General features: G+C 55.8%; 2 protein-coding genes across 2 annotated transcripts; both read right to left on the reverse strand.

Annotated features, from left to right (window-relative positions):
• Positions 1-1604: 1604 nt before the first annotated feature.
• Positions 1605-7132, reverse strand: BESB_011280 (endonuclease/exonuclease/phosphatase family protein; the record flags this gene model as incomplete). Its single annotated transcript, XM_029359882.1, has 11 exons — positions 1605-1735; positions 2290-2386; positions 2716-2880; positions 3249-3334; positions 3639-3786; positions 4077-4174; positions 4486-4566; positions 4976-5107; positions 5313-5746; positions 6475-6690; positions 6804-7132. The coding sequence occupies 11 exons, from the start codon at positions 7130-7132 to the stop codon at positions 1605-1607; spliced, it is 1917 nt and encodes a 638-aa protein (XP_029222795.1).
• A 2541-nt stretch (positions 7133-9673) lies between these two features.
• BESB_011290 (uncharacterized protein) lies at positions 9674-11370 on the reverse strand (the record flags this gene model as incomplete). The annotated part of the gene is made up of 4 exons (XM_029359883.1): positions 9674-9733; positions 10009-10095; positions 10584-10652; positions 11272-11370. The coding sequence occupies 4 exons, from the start codon at positions 11368-11370 to the stop codon at positions 9674-9676; spliced, it is 315 nt and encodes a 104-aa protein (XP_029222796.1).
• Positions 11371-14036: the final 2666 nt, after the last annotated feature.

The following is a 14036-nucleotide window of genomic DNA, read 5'->3' on the forward strand; positions in this document are numbered from 1 at the left end:
GTGACCAACCCCTCAAGCTCCGTCCTGCGAAAATATATTAGAAATGCCAGAGCCGAGCGGAAGCGTGGCTGCTGTTGTGCAAGGACGTTTCCAGAGAACGAAGAAAGCAGACATCTGAATCAGGTATCTGCCCCATAGTTGAATAACAATACGAGTAAAACTGCATATGAGGAGATGTCTGCAGAGACACTTCCGAGAAACGGAGAAGGCAGATATCCGCACCAGGCATCTGCCGTATAGTTGGACAACCATAAACACAAAGCATCTGCATTTGTGAAAAAAAAATATGGTGCGCCTGGGACCGTTTTCCCCTGTGGTACAGGCCGGCACGGTCAGCGCACTTTTCGCGCTTTGGCTGAAATCGAACTGTGCAGCTCCCGGCCGAGGAACATCACAACCTGTGAGGGAGAGCGGCGCATGCGTTTCGAGAGAGTCAGCAGGGTAGTGTGGCCCGTGGAGCAAGAAAGGTAGCTTGCTTGCTGCACGACGAGAAGGCACTTCAATTCCGTACCCAAAAATCCACTAAGTGTGCATCCCGGAGACTACATACACGCCAAAAGCTCATTCAGGCAACTTGCCATGAAGAACCTTCTTTAACGAACTGGTAGGGATGCATTTCGCTAAAACACCCCTACAAGAAACTGCAGTTCCGAAAATTGCATGGATGCCTCGCGAACGGACGTCGATTCCTCGATTCCGCTCCAAGGCGCATCGCGGCCTGCCGCACACTCGCACGCGGGCATGAATGCGTGGCCTGCCTACCAACAGGGACGCCACCGCGGACAGAGCAAGCAGCATTCCGAAAAATTAACTCGCGCCGCTTCTCAACTCAGCGCCGTCGATGTGTCGCCGAGAGTCCCGAGAACCAAGTGCCACAAGCATCGACACGACAAGTCTCGAAGACGCGAACTCCTACGGTCGACAGCAGCGGAGCTCTGACTTGCAGCGAACGCACCCTATGGAGTGAAAAGCTATTCTACACCACGTATCGCACGGGGCATTCGCGCGCGCGACGTATCGCGTGGCTCTTGTTCGCAAAGGCTCTCGACTATCCCTCGTGGCGCCTTTCGCGGTTCCCTTTCCCCGCGTGTGTGACCTCCATAAGCATACGCCTCCGCAACTGATTGGAATATAGGAGGCCTTGCAGTACTAGGAGTGAGGAAATTTTAGGTTCTATTAACATCCTTGGTACTCTCCTCCCTTTGCGTGCACGCGAATCTGCCGAGATGCCCATTCAGCGCTCACCGACCGCTGCCACGCAAACAGAGCCGCGCCCTGCCCCGCGACGTTCCACGCGCCTGATGTAACAGTAAAACGATCCTTTGCATTGCACTTTATATTACCTTTTGTAGGTTGCACGCACGTCTGCAAGCGAAGCCGACGAGAGAGCTGAGCCACCAAGACACTAGCAGAGCAGTCGGCGGCTGAGGACAGCCACGCAGTCGGCGGCTGAGGACAGCCACGCAGTCGGCGGCTGAGGACAGCCACGCAGTCGGCGGCTGAGGACAGCCACGCAGTCGGCGAGACGAACTCGGCATCGATCTTGAATTTGGCAGCATACCACCGCGGAGCCACGGGGCGACCCAGGCGCAGAGGAAACTCCGTCAGCTCTCAGCACGCTCAAACTGCTCTGAGGGATCTGCCATGAATGTTTTCGGCAAGGTGAACTTGGGATCCAGCGCGTACAGCGAAAATCCGCCGCCCACAGGCGCGTGGTCGCTGGCCATGAGAATCGCTGAAGACACAGAGCCAGCACGCAGCACTTTCATCCGGGCTCCGACGCCCAAGATGCGAATAGCCTTTCGAGTACTTGGTTTCTGTGATGCTGGATTGAACAGCTCCAGCCGTCTCGTCTTGAGACACGGACCAAGAAGTTCCCACTCTACAGTCGCGTACAACGCATTACACGCACACCAATCGAGTGCCACCGCTTGCAATCGTGTTCAAGGGGCAGCATCGGCGACGAGGCCGCCAACTGCTTTGCCGCATGCAAAGCATTCCGCCCACACAGAGTCACTCATTACCCACGCGGATCGCATGCACTGCCAGCGCGTCTCACGTCGCTGGCAGTGCGATATTCCGTGGCTTCTGCGAGCTTTGTTCAGTCCTCATTAGCATGGTCTTCCCTGGTGCTTCGCGAAACGACGCGATTGACCGGCATGGTGTAGGTTCGCAAGACACTATTCACCCAGGGGAGCCAACCAAATACGCTAAAGGTTGAGAAAAAACAGCAGCTTGCTAATGTGCCGTCCGACTTGAGTTTGGCACGCCTGCCTGAGAGACACGTACTGCGGGAGCTTGGCGTGGCGGCGAAGTACTCGTCGCTGCTTGAGTAGACGTTGAACTCGAGTTCGCCTCGAGACCACCGGGTAATGCGGTCGCACCACTGTAGGTACACCACGCAAAGCCGCAACGCGCGCAGCACAGGCGATTCGACCAATTTGCCGCGGCTCTGAGGAGGGGTCCCGTGGCGCGGGCGGCAGACGCGCTCGCATGCGTGTTCCCTGGGAGATCTACATCGAGTACACAGCCAGCAGGACGGCAGTCCCGGAGCCGCTCTACTGTTCGCACGCAAGAAACGCGTCAGCTGCAGAGAAGGAAGACTGGAAGGCATGATGCATTGTGCCTCGGGAGTGCAACGCGCTCAACCGGCTGCTGAACTCCGGGAACGAGTCGCAAGGGCACGCTCACGAACTTAGTCAATCATCTGCTTACCGATGGGGGACGATCGACGGTTTTGGTTGCTCCCAGCATTCCTTTTTTCTTCATCGTGACTTGATACTCCCCCTCAACCCAATCCGGCTTCGACATGTCGAGCGGCGGTCGCCCGTCGCGCTTCTTGTACGTGGGAAGGAACGTGATTGGCGCCTCCACCCATCGCTGCAGACAGCCAAAAGCGAAAAAACCAAACACGGCCTACATGTGAAAGTCGACCTCGCATGTTTGCGCCAAACGCCGCCGTAGACAGAAGCGCGTTTGTATATATATATATATATATATATATGTGTAATTATATACATGTACGAGTGTGTGTATACATGAAACGAAACTGTATACGAACTGAGCCTCTGCACAGATCTGATGGTCCGCCATGTTCCCTTTACTCTCCCACAAAGAAATCCTGAGCCTCAAACGCGGAATTACCGAAACCCACGAACGCGTCGTCTATAAGCTGAGTGAAACTGTTCATCTGCGCCTTCTTTGGTTCAGAGAATGCCCGATTAGTTGCAACAAACGGCTGTGCTTACATGCATTTCCATCTCCTTGCCAGCTTCCAGCGCCCGCTCGTCGTACTGCTGGAGCTCTTGCAGTTTGCCCGCTCTCAGCATGTCTACTGCGCAGAGAAGGCAATGCACACAGACGAAGGAAACATCGCTGTTGTACAAAATGGAACAGTCGCCACCGCATGCGCACAACGACACGACCGTGTGTATAAACGTACAGGTATACGCGTGCGCACTACAAAGCAGTGATGTGACGCATGAGCGCCCTTCTCTGGGTTTGTTCGTATGCGCAAACGATTAATATAAAGAGGGCGTTGGTCGCGTGTCACTTCTGTCGCGCAGCATATAACGGCTCGTGCGAAGAAACGTAGACGAAGCGTCACCCGTGGCGGCGGCATTTTTCGAAGCCCCTACGCGCTTTTTTTGAGGAGATTAGGCACCGGAAGTTGAAGTCGCCGGCCCAGAAGATGTGGTGGAAAACACGCGTGAAGTCGACGCCCTTCTCGTAACTGTACATCGCTGCGATTTTGCTTCGAATAAACGCCCGCGCCTTGCCGCGCTCCTGCACCGAACCCACAGAGCCCGCTGATGGAGGAGAACCCAATCCACGTCACAATGGAAATCGAGAGTCTCGCCCGCCGCCGAGTGCAACTGTGCACTACAGGTACCCTCAAGTCTTTAACTGAGTCTGCAGCTTGTCAGCAACTTGGCACAGACGAAGATATATAACAATACACGTATACATGTATATACTGGATGCGTGCATCTCTGTGTGGGCCGAGCACAATGCAGAGCTGTGGCTGAGGTGCGGGTGGAGGCGCGTGTCGAGACGCCCACGCGGCAGTTGCCTACCTTGTGCGACGCAGGCAAATGACAGCCGATGAAGCAGACAAGCTGCTGGTGGACCTTCAGCACGACTGTAATGGCTCCCTTGCTGCCGTTAAGGACAGCTGCGCAGCAGAGACACGCGCGGACAGCACGCCTGACCATGCAAACCCGCGGAAAATCCTGCGAATGTGTGACGGTCCACGTCGCGCGTCGGCAGAGCTCCACTAGGCCCCTAACGCACACGCACACACCTGGCGCATTGCCTTCGACATCCGTAGATACGGTGTCCGTAGCTGCGCGCGGGAGGGGACCACTACACTTGATCTATCGGCGCTGTCGCCTCAACCCTCCACATCGGCGCAACGCCGCGCTGCGCGACACACAGCAGACTATGCTGTGCGCGAGGTCCTGCCGCGCCGGAGGAGACACTCACTGAAGGAAAAGGCCTTGTAGGCGAGTGGACGAACCGGGCCGAGCGGCCACAGCTTCGACTCTCGGATCCAGCACGCCATCGCTGCGCACAGCCCGCAGACACGCGAGTAGCAAGTGGGCACAGGCGAGCAGCAGCTCCACGTAGCCACGCAGAAGGCCGGCGCGACGCCTCCGGCCGCCCCACGCATGCGAAGGCAGAGATCACTTCTGTGCGCGGCTGCGTCCGCAAGTCATGCGCAGCGACTCAAGACTGCAGACATATCAGAAGAAATGAGGTTAGTGGTGAAAGGCGTGTCGAGTCGGGAGCCAGCTGGTTTGCCCGGAGGAGCCCAGTGACTGCGTGGATCAACACGCAGTAGACGGCTGCTGCGCTGCGCTAGCCGGAGTGAGGAGGCACACGCAAACGGGGGCTGGAGAGGAGCCTGGCGCGCGCGGACACTCTTCTTCAGACACAACCCCAGACTTGTCCCTCTGACGCACGCTTCACTCACAAGTCGATTTCATCTTCGTCCACGCGCCCTTCCCGTATCCGGAGATTTTGCCTTCGCCCATGTCGACGCGAAGGAACGGTTCCTTGTTCTCGCTCTCGAGGTAGAACGAGATCGCCTGGAAAATATTGTCGCCTGGCAATCGCAGACAGCAGAGGCACGCGAAAGCTACAACTGGGCACCCAGTGGCGGAGGCCGCCCACAGCAACCTCGGGGCTTCGACCCCCGCATCCTGCCGCCACGAGGTGGGCGAGCGCGGGCGCGCGGTCGCGGTTGCAGCGCGCGTGCAGAAGGCGCAGAGAGGGCTGCGCGTCAGGTAACGAGAGCGGAGGAGCCTTACTTGTGACCTCTTGGAGAGTGACGACGTAGATGTCGTAGCCGCCCTTTAGCCAGTCTCTGAGGGGCTGCTGTCCCTCCGAAAGGCCCTCGAGCAAGTGCGACTTGTCCTTCGGCGCCACGTCTGCGCCGTCGCCGTCGGCGTCGTCGGCGTCGTAGGCGTCGTCATCGTCCTCTTCGCCTGCGACTGTGATCCGATCCTCCTCGCTCTCCTCCGCCTCAAAGGGCGCCAGCGACCACGTGGAGAATTCATGCGTCTCCGTTCCGGTAGTTGAGGCCTGCCCCAGCGTCTCGTCCTTAGACAGTCTGCGAATCGAGTCCTTCTTCAGCCGCTGCTGCATCGCCTGCGCTGTTTTGCAGTACCTCTCCTCCTGTCGACCGCACTGCTGCTTCTGCGCGGCAATGAACTCCGCTGGGAACTCCGAGTACTCTGTGTTCCTGACGACACACACACAGCCCAGAGCAAATGCCGGCAGCCACATTTAGCGCAGAGACAAACCGGGGTCCCGCGGCTGCGCGCGTCTTTGAATGCGGCAGGCCAGCCTATTCACCCGGCGTCTTCAAGAAGTAAAACAAGTAAGCAGGGGGGGGCGGGGTGGAGAGCATGGCGGCGCAGATCCACACAGACACACACCAGGACCGAACGCGCAGAGGCGACAGCCACCCTCCCAGAGAGCCTTACGGACGCTTGGAGCGGTAGAAAGCGAAGAGCGCAACCCAACGCACGACACTCCCTCCGCGCGGCGTGAGATACTCAGCTGCAAGAGGTTCAAGTCTGTTTGTGCGCAGCTCATCGGCCATCGTTTCCGAGCGGCGGCGGCGGCGCGAAACAGGAGGCAAGGAAACCCGCGGAAGCAGAAAGACGGGGAGGGCACTGGTACACGAGAAAGAAAAAACAGTTAACACTGTGTAGCAGGCGTTCGACGGGTGGTCGCTACACGAGAGCCGCGGGGGCTGTGACGCGCACAGGCTGTCCAGCCACTCCCGCATCTGCCAGTCGCTCTGAGCTACTGTCACAAGCGCATACGCTACAGCACGCCTCGTCCTCGCCTGCTCCCCCCCCCCCCCCCCCCCCCCCCCCCCGACCCCGCCTTGGCACCCTCCTCAAACGTTAGGCTGCTCGGCGCTCGCTTCCTGTCCTGATTCTGCTTCATGTTTGGTCTTACCAGGTGCCGAAGAAGATCCTGATCGGCTGCGTGTGCTTGTCTCTGTTGTCCTCGCCGGGTTTCGGTTGTAAGGTCTTGTGAGTGACCTGCGACTTTTCCGCTGCGTCTTCCTCTTCTTCGCCGTGCGTGACACGTACGCCTCGGAGAGAGGTAGGCGCAGTCCGCGCCTGTGTGGACAGGGTTCCATCGTTGTCTGACGCCGTCAGGCGCGGGGTCCTGTAAGACTCGTCGAGCTCAAAGCTACCATCGTCTTTCCAAGCCCCGTATCTCGGGGGTAGTCGACGTGACAGCAGTCAAAGATGGGGAAGAGCGAGTACGGCTGTTCGCACACGACCACTCCGCAACCTTCCGCCGACAAGCAGTCGACGCTCAAGCCTACAACGGGCGTGACCACGCGGCACTCCCAGCGAGTTCCTACGGGGTCACCGTCGTCGCCGCTCTGTGAGCCGCGCGCGGCGCGCGGGGATCTCCGCAGCTGTCTTCTGGGAGAGTCCCCCATGGCAAATCCGTCGGGGCCGCCGCAGCGGTCAGTTGGAAAAAGGACATCCACAACGAGGTTGGCTAACGCGCACTCTGGCAGCTCAGATTTCCGCCTGGAAGACTCAAGCTGGTCATGCATTGCGGAGCTGGCTTCGGTGCTCACTCCTTCCATCGCCATGAAGCGAAAAGTTCCCCGCGAAGCAAGCGAACCACTGTCAGAGAGAGACCGGGAGGCGGGATCGCAGCTTTGCGTGAGTGAACTACGTAGAAACTAACGCGAGCGGGCTTCCGTCAAAGAGGGATGAAAAAATAGCGCGCGCTCAGAAAAACGCCGAGGTACGAGCAACTAGGGGACGAGTCTTCGCCGCAAAACGCTCTGCTCTGAGTGAACCGCAGAACCAGGAGGGGCCCAGAGCTGCTGGGCCCGAGGTCAGACTCACAAACGATCGCGTATGAAAAAAGGAAAATGCAGCAGCTTGTCTAGAGTCTCATAAACTGCTGCATGGGATGACATAGCGAAGGAGCCATCAAGGACGGAGAGAGAGCCCTGCGCCGCTTCGCAGGATAGCTGCGACCTCCGCTCCCGAAATCATCACTGCTGTGCTGAGTCTGATTCATTTGCCTCCCTGCAAGGAAACAATTAGCAACCGGGGGTGTGCGTACTGAGCTTCAGGAGTTGTCTTCGAAGTGGGATAGTTACTCCAGGCCGGGCGCTCGTGCCCTGTGTTGCTTGAAAAGGCAGCTTGAAATACCGATATCGATGGACATTAAAGTAACGAAGACGGCTTCCATCGACGAAGGGCAGTAGAGAAGCCCAGCCACGCTGCAAAATGAGAGCAGATGGCCTGCAGAAGAAATGTGTAATTGCGCGCAAATAAAATTGTCCCAGTGGCGAATCGCCGCAAAAAACGCTTCCAGGATCACCCCCCAAAAAACCGAGTCTCGGGGAGTTGAACAGTAGCGACTCAAAAAGCAAAACGCGGAAAGGAAGACCTAATCTCGTGACGCAGGAGGTACAAGAAGGCTACAAGCTGGCGCACGCAGTCTCCCCCCCCCCCCCCCCCCCCCCCCCCCCCCCCCCCCCCCCCCCGCCCCAGCCCCGCCTGAGCATCGACGTTGAACAGGTCCACTGTCGTGGCAGGAGGTTCGGCCAGCTCGCAGATGCTGCAAACTAATATATTTCAGTGGGCATGCCACGTCCACTGAAAGCCAAGCTTTTTAGACAGACTGAAATGGGAAAAGCTAGTGAGACAAGCGACGCAGATGGGAGCTGGATGCTCACCAGCACAAGCGGGTCACGTAGCGACTTCGATCCGTTTGCGTGTGTGCACTCAAATGATGCCAACCGCATGGATGTCAAACAATTTCAGTAGACGTTCTACTGTCTGTTTCAAGTGTTCCGCTTCATTCCTGCCGATCCCCGAGCAACGCCAGGACGTCGTTCGCGTTGAAACGGGGCCTCGTATCCCTGTCTAAGCCGCCTCCCGACTTGGTGGCGATGCAACCCGCTAACACGCTGTCCTTCACAGCTTTCAGATGAGTGTGTGGGTCGCGTGGCTACCCAACAGTCCAGAAGACCCCGGATGCCAGTTTTATGCGAAACACTACTTGCAAGTGTGGATGCGGGTGTCAACAGTGTTGAAACGACTTCACTATCCTCAACTTTGCAAACGCGGATGGCGAGAAACTAATGACCACCTGTGAACAGTGCGGCGCACGTCGTCGCACAGGTTTTGTCTCCTGTTCCAGACGAACGGTTGACTAGTGCTATCCACCACCAAACTTGGATACTTTAAAAGTGCCCCTGCAGGTGGAGCGCGGAGTTGTCCGTGTACTTCGGTAACGCTGACGTTCGGATTGCGAGAGCGGGCATGGCAACAGCTATGATGCTTTCATTAATCCGCAGAATACGACCGTGGCAACGACGACGTAGGGGGGGGCGTTGTCTTCCCTTTTCAAAGCAGCATTGCGCAACAGCATCGAGTATAGTAATCAACGTCGGCCCTGAATCGTATGCCTTTTACTGTTTCCCCCACCCCCCCGCCTCCCCGCTATTTGGGTTTCTGCTGCAGAGAGCTACCGTGCCGAATGGACTAGTGATACTCCATGAAATTAGAGCGGAGAGGCGCCCCTCGGTACAGCTCTTCGTGACACGAGAAACTGGGATGTATTTGTGGGGTGTTCCCCCACCTTCTAATATAGGCCGTATACGCATACTGCAGCTTTCATGATATCCTCTTGCCACGGCCGCAGCCTACCGCAAGAACAAATGCTTTGATGCAGGCTCAACAGTGCATCCTTCGGAGCGCCTTCGTCACTAGCATCAAAACGCCGGCAGCCATGCTCCCCACCTGTGCCACGTGGTGCAATTTCGGGCAAGCTCAGCGGTCTCAAACACGCCACTCAGTATGTATCTATCTAGAGTGAGTAATCTACGACGGGCTGCTTCTTCAGCGTGATGTTATCAGCATGTCAATGATAGATCAACAACGACGGAACTTACTCGGTTAACAACATACGCGCAATACTGTACACAATGTTGGACAACCGAAAATGAAACGCAACACACGCAACAAGTTTAAAAGGAGTGCTACAAACGCGGTGCTCTCAGGAAGCGTTCGAAACGGGTGCCGAAATACTGTAGCCCGTGATTCCTTTATGGTGCTTCGTGGTTAATGGATGCATCGCAATGCCATCAAACTGAGACTAATGTGGACTCCTACGTCTCCACAGCCGCACACGCAGCGCGGTTCGACTCCACGATCAGCCGTGATACCTCCTGCAAAACACACGGCAGACCGGAAGCGCCAAAAGACACTCATTCAATATGCGTGGTCCTACAGTCATAGAGTAGACACCCTTCAAGATCGCTGTCGCAGAGATGGGAATCGTTGAGTAACACCCTCCCCGTACGGCCTTCTGTGGCATCGGGGGTGTGCCTCTGTAGGTTGCCGGCCTTGCATACTAGGTCTTTCGTGGCGGGCTTAGGGCACGTTGTTCCAACGGAAAGTGGAATGGCCTGCAAGTGGCTCTGAGTCCAGTGGCGGACTTTACCTTGAAGCGCTCGTATATGCTGTCGTGCATTAGCTCGAATAAAACAGCCTCGGCAGTGGCAATGAACACGCCAGATTTCTCCAGCCTCTGCAGACATCAAAATGAATATCAGCCGGAGTTCGTGTCTGCGAGGACACTTGATGGAATACTGAGAGTCGACAAAAGATGTCCGCTCTCTAGCGTTTGTGAAACCCTCTTCCAGTGCCGCTTTCGCATGCGTGTTCTACCCGGAAAATACTGTTACAGCTGTATCGCTACCGTGTCGATTTCGGGCGTCGACTGCGGGAGGCATAGCGGCAATCAGGATATCACCGGTTCTAACCTTGAGGGACACTTCGCAGTCTAGGTCTCTCTGCGCGCATGAATAGCAAACATCGCAGGAGTGCAATGGGCTGTATGCGCACGCGAAACGTAAACGATTCCCCTGCCCGAGCACTAAAATACATACGTTTTCTCCTCTGCTTGTGTACGTTTCGGAAGGACTGAGGCATGATGCTTGTCCTTCCAAAAATTTATGCTGATACAGTGGGGTGTACAAAAGGGCTTTACTTGCGGAAACGTTTGTCTGGTCTCACCTGGCTTGCAATCCCATCGACCAGCAGGTGAACATCGTACCCTTGTTCTAACAAATCCAAGCACGTTTGCTGTATGGCAAAGACCCGGAACACAGGTATAAGCTGTCCTTCCATACATGAGCGAGTTCGTCGCTTCGGCTTTACCAAGGTACGGCCCTCTCCAGCAAAAGGACCCCTCTTTAAAAGTTCGACGAGTGACAAGATTCAAAAGCATTCGCTCCAGCGGCGTCACGCGTACAGTTCATTGGCACAGCGACAGGTAGCCTCGCTGCAGTCTTCGGTAAAGACTCCAGCTTGCAGGAATGATAGGCCTAGAGACGCTGTATGGTAGCTGGACTCCCATGCATTCCATGGTATAGACGTGTTGCTGTTGGTGCAGAGCCGCAGAAGCTCATCTCAAAGAGGGCACGACAGCTTGGTAGACTAGGTCAAGCTGTGAATACTCCTGCTACCCAGGAACACTTCGGTTACGGGATACAGACAACCAGGTTCTTTATGAATACAGTACACCACCTCGCTGGACTGCTTAAGATAGCTAAAGGTGTTGGATCCAATATTCTACTACATTACGATTATTCCACAGTTATGTTCTAGGCAGATGCTAGCCTGATTAATAGCATTGTACTTGGAGTGCTCATCTCTCAGACAAAATTACTTTTCTGATTCTTCTGAAAAATAAAAAACTTACCTGGATGCACACGTGGCCTTCTATTCCCAACAGCAGAGCCGACGTACGCTTCGCAAACGGAGGTTCACTAAGAGCCTTGACTACCGACGGTGTGCACATCGAAAAACGAGTCTTATCCTCCACGACTGAGGCCAGCGAGGCATCCAGCTCGGCCCCTACACTCAACCAAACCACATCAGAAAGTGTGACCGCCGTATGAGCCGTCTCTCATGGAGGGTGTGACACGAGGTGCACAACCTCCACTGCTGAAGTTACAGCCGAATACATGCGCGGTTGCACATGTCCCGGCCTGATTTCAACTTCACGCTGCCCCTCGAAGGCATTCGGTGCCAAGGGACGTGCACTCGTTCGCAGGAAATCGATGCCGCACCATTTACTGCAAACTAAGTCTAGCGAATGCAATTACTTGCGGTCTTACCCGTAGCTCCAAATGCCTCTCTGTACTGTTCGGTGACGACTATCGGTAGCTCTGAGAACAACGATGATCGTCATCACGATTTGAGCTTGGGTGTGGTAACCTAAACCTAGAGAGGCCTCGGTATTGTGTAATATACACTGAGGACAGGACAGGAGGCCCTCGCAGTGTGTCGGCGGACGGCACGAAAGGAAGTATCCAGGAACATATGGCTGGTAGTGGTAAACCGTGCATGGTTCGAGACATCGGAGATTCCCCAACTCAGCCGGAGGCTCGCGTGAAATTGAGCGTGTCAGAAAAACCGCCGGGACACAGAGTTGCTGGTACGACTCAAGATATGCCTCTCGACTGTCACGGGTGGCGGCCAGCCACCCACGTAGGAAACTGTACGCATTAGGTGAAGTGATGCTCCTCTATTTGAGAACTGCAAGTGAATGGGATGCACAACAGTTTAGACTGGACCACAGATGCATCTGGCAGCTGTGTCTGTCTATACCGTCACAGCGGGACAGCAGCTTGCGCAAAGCCTTAACAGTTCTTCGGAAGCCGCATGGAGCAACAAACACGCTTCAACACGGCGAGTAGGCTTCGTGGATGCGTGTGATGCGGAACCCTGTGCGTACCAAGTATCGCGGCGGCGTCCATCATTAGTTTGGCTGTGTGGACCACAGCAGGGAAATTTCGAATGAGAGGCCTGAATCGCTCCTACGTCGGTAACATACCAAACGCCTAGTGGACATGTGTGCAACAACATAATCGCCTAGATCAACGAGCGATATCTTCCCACTGCGCACCAACAACCTCATAGTCTGTGAAGTGGTGAGCGGGACTGGTCCAGCATGCTTTCCTCGGGGAGCCTGCGCACGAGGAACAATGCCTGCACGCCTACCTCCACGATAGTACAAGCTACTCTGTGGTTGGCAGCACCTTAGAGAAGACGGTCACCAGGAAAGAATACTGAATCTCCATGAGGCGCAGCAATCGCTCTCGCACTATGTGTTGGTTAATAGTATTCACAGCGATACCGCCCGCCATGCGAACCAAGGGTGTGCGACCTGGTCAAGCAGCACGTTGTCTCCCCAGTATGAGATATTTCAGACCCACGGGCTCGGGCAAAACATCGAAACCGCCCCCGAAATAGATTCCATGCACGGATTTCCTTCATTTTTGTGCGGACCTGCAGACCACACACGAGCAGCAGTGATCTCTCTCGCGTCAGACGGCCTAAGTGGCTCGCCATCGTAACAGGTCTTCGACCGCAGCACAAGCGGGGAGAGCAGCGGTGCTCCGGCACCCGGATGCAGGCGAAAAGTCTGACTGACGCAATCGCAGCAATAAATAAGCGTTATCGACGGCTCTGAAGACAGCGTGTGGCGCGTTGAGTCCAATGTGGTCGGTGAAGAGAGAGCGATGGCCCCGGCTGGGACGCGCACCGAGGAGTTCACTCCAAGCACATGCAAATGACTCTGAAAAACAACCCTACTGAACCTACAAGAAAAAGGTGGCAATATAAATATACTGAGAACTCCTTATGGCAATAGGGTTAGCAGAGGTAAGAGCGGTCAGTTCTATAAGAGCGGTCAGTTCTATCGCGCGGCACACCCGTCTTCATTGCAGCCTCGTCGAAGAATGCACAGGGTGTGCAATGCTCATACGCTGAACCGCTATCCTCCTGAGTCATACTTTTTACGAAGCAAAACAGCCAGAGAATTCCATTCAGTTGAAGAAACCGCAGATTTGTGACCGTCCAACGGGCCTGTAAAAACCGTTCTTCGGAGTGGAGAGGAAGCATGCATGCCTCCTCCGTCAACTCAGGGATACCAGGGTTTCTCCCTCCATCTAAAAACATACCACAGCTGCAGCGACTGGTTTATTTCCTCGGTTTGACCTTATAGCGTCTTGAAGGCTGGAGCGAAGAGGAACTCCACAGTTCCTTTGCAAATTCTTGAGCACCGTCCAGTGGCGCTAACTCGTGGGAGGCCTGTCGCCGAGATGGGCGACCTGCTTTCCGCCGCGCTGCAGTGTCTGCGAAGCAATACTACACGTCTCCCTAAGATGCACGCACAAGTGGAAGCCCTCCCTGCGTAAAAAATACGTCCCTGGGCAGAGCCGCCGTCGCAGTCTCCACGCAATCGAAGGAGTCGTTCTGAGGGCCTCGTTACGACGGTATCGTCCCTCGACCTCATAAGAAGCCTCGATAGCTTCGCCGAGTGCGCAGTGCATCAGCAGACGGAGCTCGAAAAATCTGCAAAAGCTAAAAACGAGTTCTGTTTATGCACGTCGTGCCGGCCGGTGCGGCGCGAGCCGGTATGTGTCGAGGCATTGTCGCTGCACGGCCCACCAACGAAAG

This window comes from Besnoitia besnoiti, chromosome I (genome assembly GCF_002563875.1).
Source record: "Besnoitia besnoiti strain Bb-Ger1 chromosome I, whole genome shotgun sequence".
NCBI classification, from domain to species: domain Eukaryota; phylum Apicomplexa; class Conoidasida; order Eucoccidiorida; family Sarcocystidae; genus Besnoitia; species Besnoitia besnoiti.